The following is a 16,762-nucleotide window of genomic DNA, read 5'->3' on the forward strand; positions in this document are numbered from 1 at the left end:
CCTACAAGCCCAGAGCCCGTGTCATGTGTGTCAATTCCTCACAGGTAACCCGGCCCAGCCCACCTCCCTCCACTACATGAACCCCTACCAGCTGAACGCCTACGCCATGGCGCTGAAGGCTGTGGGCGAGATCATCCAGGACTACGACAGTGACAAGATGTTTCCCGCGCTGGGATTCGGTGCCAAGCTGCCCCCGGATGGAAGAGTGTCTCACGAGTTTGCCTTGGTGAGATCCAGCTCCCGCCCCCAGCATTAAACTATGAGTTCAGATGCATTTATCCCTGTGAGAATGTCTTGTCACACTCTCTACCAATTCAGTTCTGCTCAGTTCAGTATCTTTCCAATTCAGAAACTGTGTCAGGTGAGCAGGTTTTGAAAGCAGGTCTGTAAACCCAAACTAAATGTGGAAATCTGGACACCAATGATGGATTTCCATATATTGATTTATTTTCTTAAAGTTTATTTATCCACTAAAAAGTAGTTCTATAACCAGTTAAGTTTTTAATGTCTTTTTTTATGTCGTTGTCCTTATTTCTGGTCATTCTGATCGCCTGAAGACAAAGATAAATCACCCCACGGATGGCAGACAACTTGCTGTGTGTTTAATTGACAACAGATAGGAAACCACGTGCGTCTCGGACCACATAGGAAGCGTTCCTGTAAAACTGTAAGAGGCTGCAGGAGCTAATTAAAGGCCTGGATTGCTTTATCCGAGCTGAGTTTTGACACTTACAGGGCTTATAGAAAACAGCTTAAATATTGACCGCAGGATGGAGGTAGTTATTAAGTGTCTAATAGTACCCTTGAGGTATCAAATGCTACTGCAGGCAAACTGGTATCCATCCATAAAATACATATTTTGCTTACCTTTGCCCCACCAGGAGAGAGAACTTCCACAATACTGAAGCAACTAATCTCAGAGCTGCTATATTTATTGAACAAAAAAACTAAACTGCTGCACAAGTCCAACCTCAAATAGGAATGCCTAGTAGTTTAGTTTTTGCCTCTGCAGTCGATAACTGAAATCAGAGACTCCGCCGAAAGTCCTGCAATGCATAATGGTCAATGAAATAGTTTTAACTCTAAACGAGAGGCAGGACATTATCAAGTTTACCCGGGTTTGTTCTGGTAGAGAAATCTAACCCAGAGAAAGAGAGTCCTGTCTTCCTCAATACAGGTTTGACATGCTCTCAAGTGGTTTGCCTTGATTCATTGGTATCTAAAGACCATGACTTTAAGTGTTTTTCAAAGGCTGGAAAAAGGCTGTACGACCACAAGTGAAATATGACTGGGTTCAGAATGAAAGAATTTGTGTCCACATGGCCTTCGCAGTGGCAGGTCTGTCCAGCTGTGCAGGACCACTGTCTACTCCCAATGCATTGTCATCCATCACCCTGGTGTCAATAACAGTGATTGGTTTCAGGGTGGTGTTTTCCAGCACCTCCCTGATCTCAAGCACAGAGAGCCGATATCATACAGCGGTGGCTCAGATTAAATGTAACCAAAACGCATTGTGCGCATTCCAGAATGGAAACCCTCAGAATCCCTACTGCAATGGCATCGAGGGGGTGATGGAGGCCTACTACCAGAGCCTGAAGTCTGTGCATCTCTACGGACCCACGAACTTCTCACCTGTGATCAACCACGTGGCCAGGTGAGACCTCTTCCTCCTCTGCTTTCTGCCCACTGGAGCTTTCTTCTGCACATTGATAGTGAAATTGAGTGCATTCGACTGTATTTAACCAGATGAACCTGCCCCGCTTGTGTTCGCAAGTTTCAGGTGAAGAAATTAAGCACTATTGAAAAGTCCCGATTTAAAACCTTGCTGTTTGGCAGTCATTAAGCAGTTGGGAGGCCCTGTTGGAAGCCCAATTCATTCCTCCCGTTCATTGTGTTGCTACTCAAGGCTCACCTGCTAAATGCCTTTTGTGTCGTTTATTCTATTTTAAGCAACACAAATTGAAGCTTGACAGACCAGACAGGGGAACTAATATTGAAAAACATTCGGGAACCTAGTTTGCCTGTCAAATTTCTGAGAGTGCGCTATGCTGAGCTTAATTCGTGTTATTTTCTGCCTTACGTTGTGTTTACTGAGAAGTAGAGTTTGTGTTTGAAATCTTGGCAATCATGCATTTAAGATCATTAAAGTAAATTGTAAAATCCTAGTAAGACTTGTGGTATAAAGTTAGCAGAGTCGGGTCTCGTATCAATCGTAAAATGCTGTTTGAGATTTGTGAATTTGTGATATGTGAATTTCAGCAATTATGGCACTATATTTACCGGTGTTGTTACAACTTTTAATGTAATAATTTGTCCGTTTTATCAAAATGTGTTGGATGATATGTCTGTAATGTCCGTAGTTATTACAGTTGCGAAGGAGATTAAAGCTATTTGCACAGGTTGTTCTCAAAGCCCATTTTCTAATATCCACTCACAGATATTCACACACATGAAGCAGCACGAAAAGCACAATAAATCCTAATCCTCGCCGTACCGAGCAAACTTTAAAGACTGCTGCTCAACTAAACGCCGGCATATAACGTAGTACAATCTTACCTTTCCCCAGGAGACTCAATTACCAATAAGAACCCTTTGAACACATTAAGGGTGTCTCGGTTGTTAACAAGCACTGATCACACATTCCCCAATCCTGTAGTAATTAGTGTAAATCAAAAGGATCATTAAAAGAAAATTGTCACGAATGCCGCTGGTGGGGCAGATGTTATTTGGAAAGGGTGACATTTAATTTGCATTTTGTCTCGCGTGTGGAAGTGTGCCTTGTGTACGCCATCCTTGTTATCACCTTCTTCTGAGTTTATGAATCGCTAAACTTACACACCGGTACATTAACGACATCATCCGTACCGGTGACAAAATTGTGTAATGCTGCATCCGCCACCATATTACTTTTTGAAGTTTCACAATTCCATCCAAGAAAGTTGTTAGTTTGTGAGTTTATATGACTCTACAGAGGAAAACTATTTTAAATGAGCAGTACTACCGCAGTAGGAAGTCATTTTAGGAAATCTAGCCACCCCGTTCAAAACCGAGCACAGCAGAGGCCTAGCCAGGCGAGGATCATAAATCCCTGCCACACACAGTCATATTTAGGTATTTCTTTTTAGACGCAACTGTCAGGGTGTTACGGGTCCTGGAGGTGAATGGCCAATTACCTTATCGCGGAGCCATCCTTAACGAAACCCAGTGACGGTGTTCGTTTCTAAAGCAACAAGCGGAGAGCCTCCTGCAGCTCGGTGATAAGAAAATCACTAACTGGCCGTCACTCTGTGTGGGGGACGGGGCACTGCTCTCATGTGCTCTCCCTCTCGATTGGTGTTGGCCTGCTTTGTATTTTTGAGGCAAATCAGAAACAATACAGATATTAGATTAGCTCGCAAATGGTTCCCTTCTACTTATTGGACATGGCTGTAACCTGAGAATCGTTAGCACAGAATGATGAAGGGAATCTTGTGATGATATATTGGCAGTAAAGTACAGTACATGAATGTGATGCGCTAAGCTTCAGGCTGATGTGTTTAACAACTCCACATGCCCGGGGTTTCTGAGTTCACTGAAGGCAGAACACCGAATGTTTCGAAGTTCACAAAATGTTTCCCACCCTGACTATGCCAGGTTTCGGTGTGCATTACATTCTCTGTAAACTAACAAGTCTCTCTTTCCTCCCCTCGCTCAGGTATGCGGCGTCGGTGAAAGACGGATCGCAGTATTTCATTTTGCTGATCATCACGGACGGCGTGATCTCAGACATGGCCCAGACGAAGGAGTCTATCGTGAATGTGAGAACTGTCAAAGCTTACCTTCCTATTCAGTTTCGGCAGCGAATGAGTAGAACTCGGACTTAATCAGCTCAGAGTTTAGGATATGAGGACCAAACTGTCATTTTGCCCGACGGTACGTGACGAATTAGAAGCTGTTAACTAATGTATCGTTTTGCTGAATACCTTCCAAACGTTTTAACAGCTGTTATTTAATACATGGCACCCTCTGTCAAGTGTCAAACGTATAAAAGCACAAAGTGATCGCTATCTTTTTAATTTGGCACTAAGAGATGTCAGTTAATAAATATGGCAGAAATTAATTAGATTGTTTTGTACTGTCTATTTTAAGAACTAGTATCGGTGTATTTATGCTACTTGTGTTAATTGTCCTTAATTTTCAGTGAAAGCTTTTTAAGCCACATGCCTGAGATTTGTGTTAGTCATTAGGCTTAAAAATAATCTTTCTTGTCTTCCATGTAGGAATATTCTAGACTTTCTGATTCTGACTTATTAATAAAAGTGTGATAAATGTATATACACACATTTATATATATATATAACTTTGCAATTTCCTTACCTTTCAAAAACTAGTTGCCAAGCAGCACATTGTGTAGTGGTGAAAATGCAATTGTGCTGAGAGTGATTAATGACTTCTTTAGAGTTGTGTAACCACAGTTCACTGTTTTCTAGAAAAAAAAAACATATTTTTAATCATAACCACATTGTTTACATCCAGAAGTATCTAAGGAATGTGTACCCATCGGATGTCGTATGTCTTTTTGACAGGACATATACTGAACTTTTTTTTTTTTTTTTTAAGTCAAACCTGCTTTTTTCCTTCTGTAATGGAAAATATCAACCCGTAAGAGTTTTATAAGCCTGAGGTGCTTTCTGTTAATGAGTCAAAACACCGTATTCATTTCTTCTGTTGATACAAAACTCAATGAGGGATTAGGCATTCGGCCAAAGGACGGAAAGGTCCACAGTGGAATATATATTGCGCTGCATTTGGTGAAAAATAAACTGCTAATATACGAGAGGGTGTGGAGTAAGTAAGCTGATTGGTTCAAATTCAAAATGGTAAACGCAAAAAGTTAAAATCTACTTTCTAACATTTACAGGCTTCATATCCTGCTGTCGAACACAAAGTAATAAATACACAAACAGAAGCCTTTGTCTGTTGCTGATTAACGATGCTGTACTTTTTTGAGGGGGCTGAATACCATTATGCAAAATGCGTTAAGTGTCTTCTCTACCTTCTGTTTACCGACTCCTCTGTTTTGTGGTGTTTATAATGCAGAGAGAGCTGAGGATCTCTCAATCCTTTTAAAAATGTGTTGCTTCAGGTCCTGCCTCGTTATCGCCGTATTGTTGAGCTCTAATGGAAGTTGTCATCTACATCATAAATCCTGTTTCGAGAGTGAAGTTATCAGGCTGATGAGACGTGAACGAGTGAATTGATTTGTTTTCTGGAAACTGTTTCCTTTTGTCTCTTAAAAGACATACCTGTTAAAACTTGTTTCAGAAAGTTAATACAAGAACAGAAGGGGCTCTGTATATTTTAAAACCGAAACATAGTACGGCAATTACATTTTTATTATTATTGTGAGTGACAATAAGTATGTAATCTACATGTTGTGAGTGTAAACATATTTAATGAGAATTTAACTGTTTTTAGACCTCCACAAGTGAAACAATGACACCTTATACATTTTTAAACTTAACTTGTATTTGTCTTTCTGCTTTATTCAAAGGCATCGATTCTGCCCATGTCAATTATAATCGTTGGAGTTGGACCAGCAGAGTTTGATGGTAAGATATACATATAGAACATCCTTGAATCTGCACCGTTTAGATTTTCTTCAATATAGGAATACCTCCAGATGAAAAGCTTTTGTTTCTAAACCACGTTGTTGAATTGAATTTAGGCTGAATATAATGTGTTTCAAGATTGAAGTTGTGGAGATATGAGATTTCGCTCTACCTTTTTTAAATGGTCTATTTCAAGGATCGCTCGGACAGTGTATATGGTTTTGAAATTCCTTATCTGTGCAGCCAGACCAAGGAGATGATAAGAAACAAAGCAGAAACCGGCACTAAATAACAGAGGTCGGCTGTGAGAATTAAATCAAAGCCGTAATACATGTTATCCCGGGAATTGACAACTTGCTTGTGAAAGTCCTGTATTGCAATTAAGATTAGTGGGTTCAGAGCTTGGTCCCCGATCTCGTCTGATCCATGAGCTTTCGTCTGGGGCTGCGATAACAGTCTGGCCTTCCTTAACCGAAGTCCAGACCGCTCTTCAGGTGTTGCCTCACTCTGCAGACTCCCACATCCAAACACGCACGTCCTCGCCCGACCCGTGTGTGTTGACTGTGCCCGCAGTGCCAGGGCGTCCTACTTCCTCTCTCGCCAGCCTCTCACTCCACAAAGCGCTGACTGGGCAGCTTTCCTTCGTTGTGCAGAAGACCTGAAGTTAAATACAAGCAATTCAAATCAAGTGTGATGCAGTAGTATAGCAACTGACATACGTGACATCTTGTATTAGAGCTTGTCATCATATTGTAAACCGTTTGTAACGCTGTGTATCTGTGGCGTATCTTCGCGCCCTGAAATGAATGTGTTTGTGTGTTTGTAGCGATGATCGAGCTGGATGGGGACGAAATCAGAATCTCATCAAGAGGACGATATGCAGAGAGAGACATTGTTCAGGTAAATCCCTTCCTCCTATATCTAAGAACAATTTCCCACGATCCAGAAGGTGGGACTTATTTAATTTAGTAAAGGATTTATTTAACACTTTCCTTCTACTTTCTTCATCGGTGCATTTGATTGGTTTGTTATTTTCATTCGCTGTTTTGTGGAATGATCTTTGACTCTAATTCCTCAAGTCTGTGTATTTTAAAGGAAACCAAACCACATTTTTTGGCAATCCTTGAGTAGAGGCAATGGGAAACCAAGGCCTGGCTTTGCTCCAGTGTCCTCTGCACCTGGTTTTGATGAAATTGAAAACTGTGTTGTGAGAGACGGGCAAGACCATTCTATCGGTGTGAAAGGGATCCTAAAGCAATCGATAAAGACGCTTATTCTTGCATGTCATTAACTCCCATTAGTTTTTATCACCCACCGTTATAATCTATTTCCCATCAAAGGGACACCAGATATGAATACAGGGCCTCACATAATTCGAGAGGACCGCAGAATGAGGAGGGGGGGGCGGAGGAGGCGGTGTTTGAAATAGACTTTGACTGAAGTTCTGTGTCATCTGTGGGTGTTGAATATTCACTCACATGCCATTGCAGAAGATCAGATTAAAGTGTTTCTCCTACCCTCTCGAAATAAAGTTCCTCAAACCGAAGGATGAGACGAGAATGAGAGGACAATCAGGAGTTGGACAGTAAAGTCTACTAATGCTATGTGGTGCGTGAAAGCCATACTGGACACTAATTATTTTCCACATTGTCCATTAGCCTATCGAGTCACAGATACATACATCACATGACTATAGTTTTCTCTTTTTGAGCCATGCTTTGGCCTGGAGAACAACGGCAATGATTGCAGTTGAGACAGGAGTTGTGTAAACATTTGACTGCCATGCCGTCAATTTCCTGCCCTGGTTCAGTTTAATCGACTGGAATGTGTTGAATCCCTTTGGATGCTTTTGGAAAGTATTTTGCTCACTCAGGCGGGTTTCTCTGTAAGCATTTAGTCTCAGCCTTGCATGTTAAAGAGTTGGCATGAAATAAGGCATACAGTGCATCCAGAAAGTATTCACAGCACTTCACTTTTTCCACATTTTGTTATGTTACAGCCTTATTCCAAAATTGACTAAATTCATTATTTTCCTCAAAATTCTACAAACAATACCCCATAATGACAACGTGAAAAGTTTTTTTGAAATCTTTTATTAAAAATAAAAAACAAAAAAAAGCACATGTACATAACTATTCACAGCCTTTGCTCAATACTTTGTTGCATCACCGTTGGCACCAATTACAGCCTCAAGTCTTTTTGAGTATAATGCTACAAGCTTGGCACACCTATTTTTGGGCAGTTTCTCCCATTCTTCTTTGCAGGACCTCTCAAGCTCCATCAGGTTGGATGGGGAGCGTCGGTGCACAGCCATTTTCAGATCTCTCCAGAGATGTTCAAATCGGGTTCAAGTCTGGGCTCTGGCTGGGCCACTCAAGGACATTCACAGAGTTGTCCTGTAGCCACTCCTTTGTTATCTTGGCTGTGTGCTTAGGGTCATTGTCCTGTTGGAAGATGGACCTTTGCCCCAGTCAGAGGTCCAGAGCTCTGGAGCAGGTTTTCATCAAGGATGTCTCTGTACATTGCTGCATTCATCTTTCCCTCGATCCTGACTAGTCTCCCAGTTCCTGCCACTGAAAAACATCCCCACAGCATGATGCTGCCACCACCATGCTTCACTGTAGGGATGGTATTGGCCAGGTGATGAGCGGTGCCTGGTTTCCTCCAGACATGACGCTTGCCATTCAGGCCAAAGAGTTCAATCTTTGTTTCTCATGGTCTGAGAGTCCTTCAGGTGCCTTTTGGCAAACTCCAGGCAGGCTATCATGTGCCTTTTACTGAGGAGTGGCTTCCGTCTGGCCACTCTACCATACAGGCCTGATTGGTGGAGTGCTGCAGAGATGGTTGCTACAGAGACATGCTGGAGCTCTGTCAGAGTGACCATCGGGTTCTTGGTCACCTCCCTGACTAAGGCCCTTCTCCCCTGATCGCTCAGTTTGGCCGGGCGGCCATTTCTAGGAAGAGTCCTGGTGGTTCCAAACTTCTTCCATTTATGGATGATGGAGGCCACTGTGCTCATTGAGACCCTCAATGCTACAGACAATTTTCTGTACCCTTACCCAGATCTGTGCCTCGATACAATCCTGTCTCGGAGGTCTACAGACAATTTCTTGGACTTCATGGCTTGGTTTGTGCTCTGACATGCACTGTTAACTGTGGGACCTTATATAGACAGGTGTGTGCCTTTCCAAATAATGTCCAATCAACTGAATTTACCACAGGTGGACTCCAATCAAGTTGTAGAAACATCTCAAGGATGATCAGTGGAAACAGGATGCACCTGAGCTCAATTTTGAGTGTCATGGCAAAGGCTGTGAATACTTATGTACATATGCTTTTTTCGTTGTTGTTTTTTTTTATAAATTTGCAAAGATTTCAAACAAACTTCTTTCACGTTGTCATTATGGGTTATTGTTTGTAGAATTTTGAGGAAAATAATTAATTTAATCAATTTTGGAATAAGGCTGTAACATAACAAAATGTGGAAAAAGTGAAGCGCTGTGAATACTTTCTGGATGCACTGTAATTGGCATAAATGATTTCATTCAGTTTATGGATGACCTGCATCGAACATTAGAGATAATCCTTTGACAGAGACATAGTCTGACCAATTTATTCTCCTTTTTGTGTACAGTGGAGGGGGAAAAGCAATGGCGTTGTTTAATTTCCCTTCCCGTGTTGAGAAGAGACTCAAGGCCTGTGAGTAGTTTATTAGCCCATTTGCAGGCTAGTTGGTGACAAAATGTATAGTCCCGAAAGATCACCAATATCAATTTACTGTCTCGAATAGACTAGATGGGGATAAGGTTTTCCCCACATGCTTTATTGGAGAAGGGAAAAAATGAAGATTGATTTGGCACCACGCTTCGTTCTCCAGGCGACATTTAGAAGCCACTGATTTTTCTTGGAAATATATGTGTCGATTGTATCTAAATGACAGGGTTGATGACTCTCTCTGTGCTTTAGTATACCTCGGGCAGAGTGGTTTACTCCTGGCATATACATACTGCACACACGGTGAACAGTCCCTTCCTTAAATGTTTACAGTTGGTTTTCAAACGGAAGACAGTAATGATCCTTTCTGTGCCACTCCGGACTCAGGAGTGAGATATTGGAATCCATTTAAAAAAGCAGTGTGTTGGTCCTGACACTTCCTCATGGGAGCTAAGTGGCTCTTAAGAAGGTGAGTGCAAGGACATTATATCCTACATTTTATATTCCTCAATCCTCCTGGCTCTTCAGGGAGCCAGCGTGTGATCCAGCTGTGCGTGGGGGGGTCTGTTTGTCTGTAAATATATGGGGAAAGCTCTTTTCCATGAGGGAAACGGTCTGAATACAAATTAGCTTGTTTAGATCACTTTAGTAGTTTGCAGGGCCTGGGCTGCGCTGCTGTTTGTGTTTGTTTTTACTTTGCTGGTGTTTATTCCACATGAAGATATTTCCCTGAAAAGACACCGTTAGACCCTCATCCTTCTATCCCTGTTCCAAATGTTTGCGTCAAGGATTTCTTTGGGTAACAGGGATATATCATTTTTTTCCTAGGGATCTAGCAATTTAGGACACTGTTGAGCCTTTTAAAACACTTTTATCCAGTTACCGTGTCAAATTATGTAGATGGGAGATGTAGTGCAGTTGACTTTCTTCTCATATGTGTGTGCTGTTGTAGTCGACCGTAATAAATTTTAATTATAGTACCTCATAGAAACGCAGGAGAAGCTGTTCTAGAATTCCTCCATCTCCTGTTTGGCCATTACAAGTTAATGAGTCGGACGAGTCTGAGCGCCCCGTGCCTGCGCAGCACCAGGCATAACCGCGCTTAATCGCCCAACGCCCCCTCAGATAGTGTGGGCAGACGCCGGGGGCAGCAGGTGCACAGTGCGTCTCGGGCGCGAGGGATGATTTCCAGCACCAGCACCGATCACCAGCTGCCGGCATTGTGCCGCCTCACTGCGTCCCAGATGGGATGCATCGCAATGTGCATGTTTCCCAAAGGTATTTGTACCTCCCTTCTTCTTCACCAGAGAGGATTTGTTCATGTGCACGTGTCCCATTTTATGAGGCATGTCATGTGAACGCCACCAAATTATTCCCCGATGCAGCTGAAGTTTGGAATTAGGAACGAAAGGTGGTCAAACTGTGTTGAGCTTCAGTTTCCGCAAAAGAGGTCTGGACAAAGTACAGAGATAAGACCATCCCCCTTTACCTAGTGTTGTTACTAGTGCATATCAGTAAAGATGTCATCCTACCACCCTACAAACCCTTGTGCTTGTTTTGCAGTTCGTCCCGTTCCGAGACTACATCGACCGGACGGGGAACCACATCCTGAGCATGGCCCGGCTGGCGAAGGACGTGCTGGCCGAGATCCCCGACCAGTTCCTGTCCTACATGAAGGCCCGGGGGATCAAGCCGTCCCCCGCGCCGCCTCCCTACACCCCCCCGGGACACCCTCTGCAGACCCAGATCTAAGGGGCGCGCCGGCACCACCCCGCAGCCCCTGGTCCTCCACTCCTCGGACCCACTCGGCGCTGCCCGGGCAGCTCTCCTATCTGCTTGCACTATGTAGTCCGGACGACAGAGAGCACTCAATTCGGGACGAGTCTTTGAAGGCATGTTTACTTCCATTTCAAGCATTCTTCTGGAAAAGACTGGGGGGGAAAGCTGTGGCGCAGTACGGACAGATGGCGTAGAGGACTGAGTCTTAAACGAATGCCTTGAAGACGAAGCAGCTGGCTGGCTCTGTCGCAGCCGCATCTCAGCTCAGAGAGAGACCGGCTGAGGCGAAGAGGGACAACCTTTTAGCTGGAAAGGGAGGAAACAAGGAAACAAGGAAAAGGTCTTAACATCTCTTTAACAGTCGTAACTATTCTTAATCCCATGACTGTTGTACATAACTATGGGAATGCATTTCCTCTCTCTCTTAATGTTTACATGTTACTGATTTTTACAGTTGGATACTTTTATAACCATACTTTCAATATTAACTTTTGAATAATGATTCTTTTTGTGTGTTACCTTGCAGGTGAAAGTGATACTGAGAGTAAAACCATATCCCTTCTTTAGAGTGTAATTAAAATGAAAAGGCACTGTTACCCAGATGTATGATGGGTAAATTGCCATGTTACAGCTTATGTTACAAAATTGCCTTGACATGAGAGTGACGACTCAACGCAGAACTCAATTAATAACTCAGTTGATCTTAGATGACAGTAATTCAGCCTTATATCTCTTCTTTGTTGTTAAAATAATATCACAGTAGCTGCTATTAATATTAATTAAAGCAATTCTTCAAAAAGCATATTCTAAAACATCTCTTTCGTTTGCTTAAATGTATGGGTAACTAATTTGATATATCATCCGATAGAAACAATAGTCATTGTCATCAGAAGAATTGCTTTTAAAGTGATATAAATGAACAAGCCCTGCTTAACAGATGTCTCGGGAGAAACAAATCTATCCGCCTCACTTGTTTCAGATTAGTTTTAAGACATTTGACAATATGGTGTTGTGACAAGTGTGGGAGTGGTGATCTCATCAAACTATGCACAACTGGAAGCTCAACACGAGTCCCTCGAAATCAAAGGAAGAAGGCATGTTGATTTGGCGTCTTTACCGGGTCCCGACGATCGTGCTGCAAGGCCCACTGAGATGTTTGACTTGCTATTTATCGCTTTTGCACTTTGTGTTGTTTTGGCTTCTGTTTGGCTGGATTTTGGTCCTCGGAAAACACAGAGTTTACATGTTCGGACATTTTACTTAATCGAAGTACATATCATAGTGTGTAGTACACATACAAAGTCCCTTCACTACTCGAAGAGACCTGTCTGTCTGACACCATCTGACCCCATAATCCTCTGGACACTTTGAGACACGACCACTTGAAAACATTGTCCTGTAACGACCACAAATTTGATGATTAAATGGAGTATTTATTAGACCGTTCCTAAACCGATATTGTGAATTGCCTTCACGCAGCTTTACCATATCCTACGTTTTTGTTTATGTTGTTGTGAACATATGATCATCATCATCTCCACTGCTGGAGGCATTTCGATGTATAGCGTCTCTTTTCCAGCTCTTCCCATCCTTTTCTGTGATCTTCTTGGTCTTTTTCCATCTCTGGGGATCCATTCTATAGCTTCTCTTGTCCATCTTTGGTCTGTTTTCAGTTTCCTATATTGTAAAGCTGCTGTTCCTCTTTTAATAGATCAAAATCAAAGTTGCTCCCCCAGGAAATAATAGGGGTCAGCTGTCCGCACAGTCAACCGACCTCGAGAGTCAACGGCTTTTGCCAGCAAAGAGTAAATTAAGCAGTTCAGTAAGATGTGTCTGAAATGAGCACATATCAGAGCTTGTTTCCAAACCACGTATGAAAAGATACTGCAAAGTGTTTGGGTGGGGATTTACACATTGTGTTCTTACGCTGCCTTTACGCTTTTAGGCAATATAAATGTGCCAAAGTTGAATGTGTGTGTCCTGAGGATTAGGTCACATGGTCTCTATCTATGAGTCTCTCTCTCACAAGTGTGTTTTTTTGTGAACGTATCTTGGTTAGATGAGAGATGTTTGCAGACACATTCTTTTTTCAAATGCCGACCACAAAAATGGCCGTGTCAGCAAGCCAAAACAAAATTAAAATCCAAATCGGATATTATTCAAATTAATGATATTATTCGCGCTCATTAATATCCCACACTGATCGAGTCGGCAGTTGCTTGGAAGCTGGCCGAATTACCACGGCATTAGAAAGACATTAAATGACCATCAAAGTGTTTATTGATGATACTTTTGTTACAGGAAAACTTACATGTGAAAATGCTGTTGCTCGGCAGGTATTTTCATGAATAAATTAAATGACACAAATAGCTAACTTGTAAATACGTTGAAGGCTCTAGTGCGCTCCACAGAAGGGGATATTGTTTTTCGAACTTTATTGCTTCGCTGGTATCACCTTGCCATGCCTACTAATGTGTGCATGTGGGAGCCAATCAGGTGAATGTGCCAGAAATTTTAATGCACAGCCATGTGACTTTTGTGCACATGAACTTTGTTTACTGAGATATCCAAATAATCCATAGTATGCTCGTCATATCTAATAGTGCGCACTATGTTTGCATGTACAGTTTTACAAGAAATGCACTAGTTTTCGTGAGTAGTGTGTCGAGATACAAGGAAAAAATAAAATTAGTACAAAATGGCCTTAAATTCTCACTGAATTCTTGGAAATGTGTAATGCCTTCAGATGTTTAAAGAAATTGTTATATATTTTGTGTCAGTGTTCAATTGCTTTGTAATGTATTTTTTTCTTTGCACAACCTCATGGATGAAAATGCCAAGATATTGTATTTCTGTAGAAAAAAACATGCGGAAAAAAAAGTGGTTTATCAGAGGTTATACTTTTGAGAGCATGACAGGATGTGAAAAGCACTGATTGTCGGGTTGGAAAGGCAAAGCAATCAGTGATGAAAAATATTTCTGTATCAATCTAAATTTTTCAATAAAAATTCTTACTAAACACACATGCAGTGCAGTGTCTGTGGTTTTTTAAAGCAGCTTTGGTTTCAGATGCATTTTCAGATGCAGGTTTTCGTAATTAAAATGCAGAAAGTGATATTTTTGTTTTTTTTGTTGTTGTGCTTTTATGCAACTTGTGTGCAAATGCAAATCATATTTTATCGTCAGGAAAGGAATAAATCCGCTAAAGAAAAGTTCGGCTGCTTTTTGCTGATGTTTACGATCCTTTTCTGGGTCTTAGTCATGACTCTTTTTAGCCTCTGGGTATTCATTAATCTCAGCGCCACTCCTGAGTTCCACTCCAGACAAAGAACTCTTTAACGAGCTATCTACACCTCTTCCTAATTATCCCTCTAATCAGTGTTAACAGCCATCCCAGGCAGCATTTGGCCCGTGGATGGTCTGCAGCTGTACGTCCCGGGGAGCAGGCAGAGATGGAAATACAAAATGTTAGATTATGCATTATGTTGGTAGTATACTATTACTATTACTGTACTATTACGGTGGTGCCTTGGTATAAATATAAATGCAGTGATATTCTGAGTGTTTTAAGAATGGTCTTGAGTAGACAATGAATCATGAATTGTGTTAAAAGGGTGTTCTCTTTGTTTGAATCTTCCAGAGGGGGGCGTCCTTAAATTAATCGGCAAGATAAATAAATACATTGTTCAGTGTCATTGGTTCTACTCCACACGGGCCCGTCTAATAAAGGGCAGGAGTGACTGCGGTGCTGGGGGTGAGAGAGAAATCTTGGCATCGCTCAATTGCCCTTCGGGGAGGAATCTGATTAAACCTCCCGTATTAATCCGTCACTTTCTTTAATGCGGGAGAGATTGGTGGAGGAGATCAAGCAATTCCCTGTTGCGGATTGTGTCAGTTTACAGTCCGACACGGAGAGATTGCCTGGTTACATGTAATTGCGTGGTAACCAGTCATTCTCTTCTCGGTGACTGGTCCCATATCGTTGAGAGCGCACTGCTCCAGTGATTTCCACAGAACATCGTTCCTGCCACGGTTTTTTTCATTTCAATCACTCGGCGCTGCAAAATGAAGGTGGATAAACTTCAGCAGTGACATGATTGGATACAATTATATAGTATGGAGTCTTTTTACAGCAAACTCTTTTATTGGCTTGCATAGCTGATGCTAAGAGGTGTGGAGTTGTATCACAGATGTATTGCCGGCTTCACAAAATAGACTGCATTGCAACAGGGCACCTTAAACACACATTAAGATGCACATAGATAAGCAGTTGTGTGTTTAAGACGTCTAACCTTTAGTCTATTCACCCTGCACTTTGGATAAATGAATAAAAAGCACTGAAGTGCGTGGATGGCAAGGATGAAAAATACAGTGGGAGACAAATGTGATCCCTGCGGCACGTAACTGTCTCAGGCAGCTAGCAGCTAAATCATTGTTACACATGACATTTTGACAAGATAAAGCGCTTAATTACAGTTCACGATGCTCCAGCAGTGAGCAGTGTTTAGGTAATTAGAGGTGGCAAGTAAGGTCTCCGTGGTTCTCCGTGAAAAGACGAATTGGTAAGACCTGGAATAGTCCTCTGCCCGGCTCCAGCTTCGAGGGACAGACAGCCAGGGTGACACATCGGGCCCGTGGTCATCAATACAGAGCTGTCAAGCGTCACGAATCTAAGATGCTGTGGTTTAATAGAGGTCTTCCATATAGGACTGAAGTTCATCTATATATAGAAGGGGGTGATTTAACTTGCCCTGGAATCCACAGAAGGGTGAAAAGGCACGCTATATTACCACACGGAAATTATGTTGTGATTCCACACAGTGAATCCAACACACTGTTATAAACCGAGTCCCACAGTACTTCTACATGTAGTGCCGTGTAGAGCACTTTCTGTTCTCTTTTCAGAAGGATTCGTGACCCGTAGAAGGACTTTAATGAAGGGTTTGATGTATAAGACAGGTGTATTCCCAGACATAGGAGGGGAAATCAATTTACAACTCCTGGAAGGAAGGTTTCCCACAAACTAGGAAGTCAAGTGTCACGCTCAGACAGTGTTTAAACATATGGAAAATAGCAGTGTGATCAATTATTGTTATTTTAACTTATTGAAATGGAATTCGTTCTCAGTAACTATGCATTTTAATATCATAGAAAGGAATATAGTAATGCAATAACGGTAAGTTTTCATTTATTCAAACAATCATAAAATGTCCATTTGAACTTTGCAAACTCTCCTAATTGTTTAACGAAGCTCCCCAATCATCTGAACGCCATACAATGCTGTTTACATCAGAGTTCAAATGTATTCCAATCTCCAAGTCTCTACGTTATCGTTAGTTTTATTCCAAACCTGCGCTGCAGTGAAAATACAGAAACTTTTCCTCATCCTTACCTACATTGTATTTTGCTCAATTAGCTTTTATCTTGGTTAAGAGTTAACTGCAGCAAAAAGTTTCTGAAAAAAGCATTCTGCATGTATATTCATTTCTTTCTGGTGTAAATGCCAATTCCCATATATAGCTCCCTGTGCTACAGCCTCATTCACGTTAGAAAGCAATCAAAAGGCCTGTACTGTACAAACAACCCGTCAGCTGATGGATGTGCTCAGGGTCATCTCCCACACACCCGTGCATAATCAGAAGGGCGCAGCTGCAGTGTGTGCGACCGTCCGCGGCTGC

The 16,762-nt window shown here is 42.0% G+C and overlaps 1 protein-coding gene across 3 annotated transcripts in view; it reads left to right on the forward strand.

Moving 5' to 3' along the window:
- The window catches only part of LOC136771331 (copine-8), a 94,117-nt gene extending 80,010 nt beyond the window's left edge, over positions 1-14,107 (forward strand). For all 3 annotated transcript variants that reach the window (XM_066723561.1, XM_066723562.1, XM_066723563.1), the window contains 6 exons: positions 45-226; positions 1,527-1,654; positions 3,695-3,797; positions 5,534-5,591; positions 6,418-6,491; positions 10,869-14,107. In XM_066723561.1, the coding sequence (XP_066579658.1) occupies positions 45-226; positions 1,527-1,654; positions 3,695-3,797; positions 5,534-5,591; positions 6,418-6,491; positions 10,869-11,057 (734 nt within the window). In that variant the 3' untranslated portion in view covers positions 11,058-14,107. The remainder of the gene's footprint in view (positions 1-44; positions 227-1,526; positions 1,655-3,694; positions 3,798-5,533; positions 5,592-6,417; positions 6,492-10,868) is intronic.
- Positions 14,108-16,762: the final 2,655 nt, after the last annotated feature.

Source organism: Amia ocellicauda, chromosome 15, assembly GCF_036373705.1.
Source record: "Amia ocellicauda isolate fAmiCal2 chromosome 15, fAmiCal2.hap1, whole genome shotgun sequence".
Taxonomy (NCBI): Eukaryota; Metazoa; Chordata; class Actinopteri; order Amiiformes; family Amiidae; genus Amia; species Amia ocellicauda.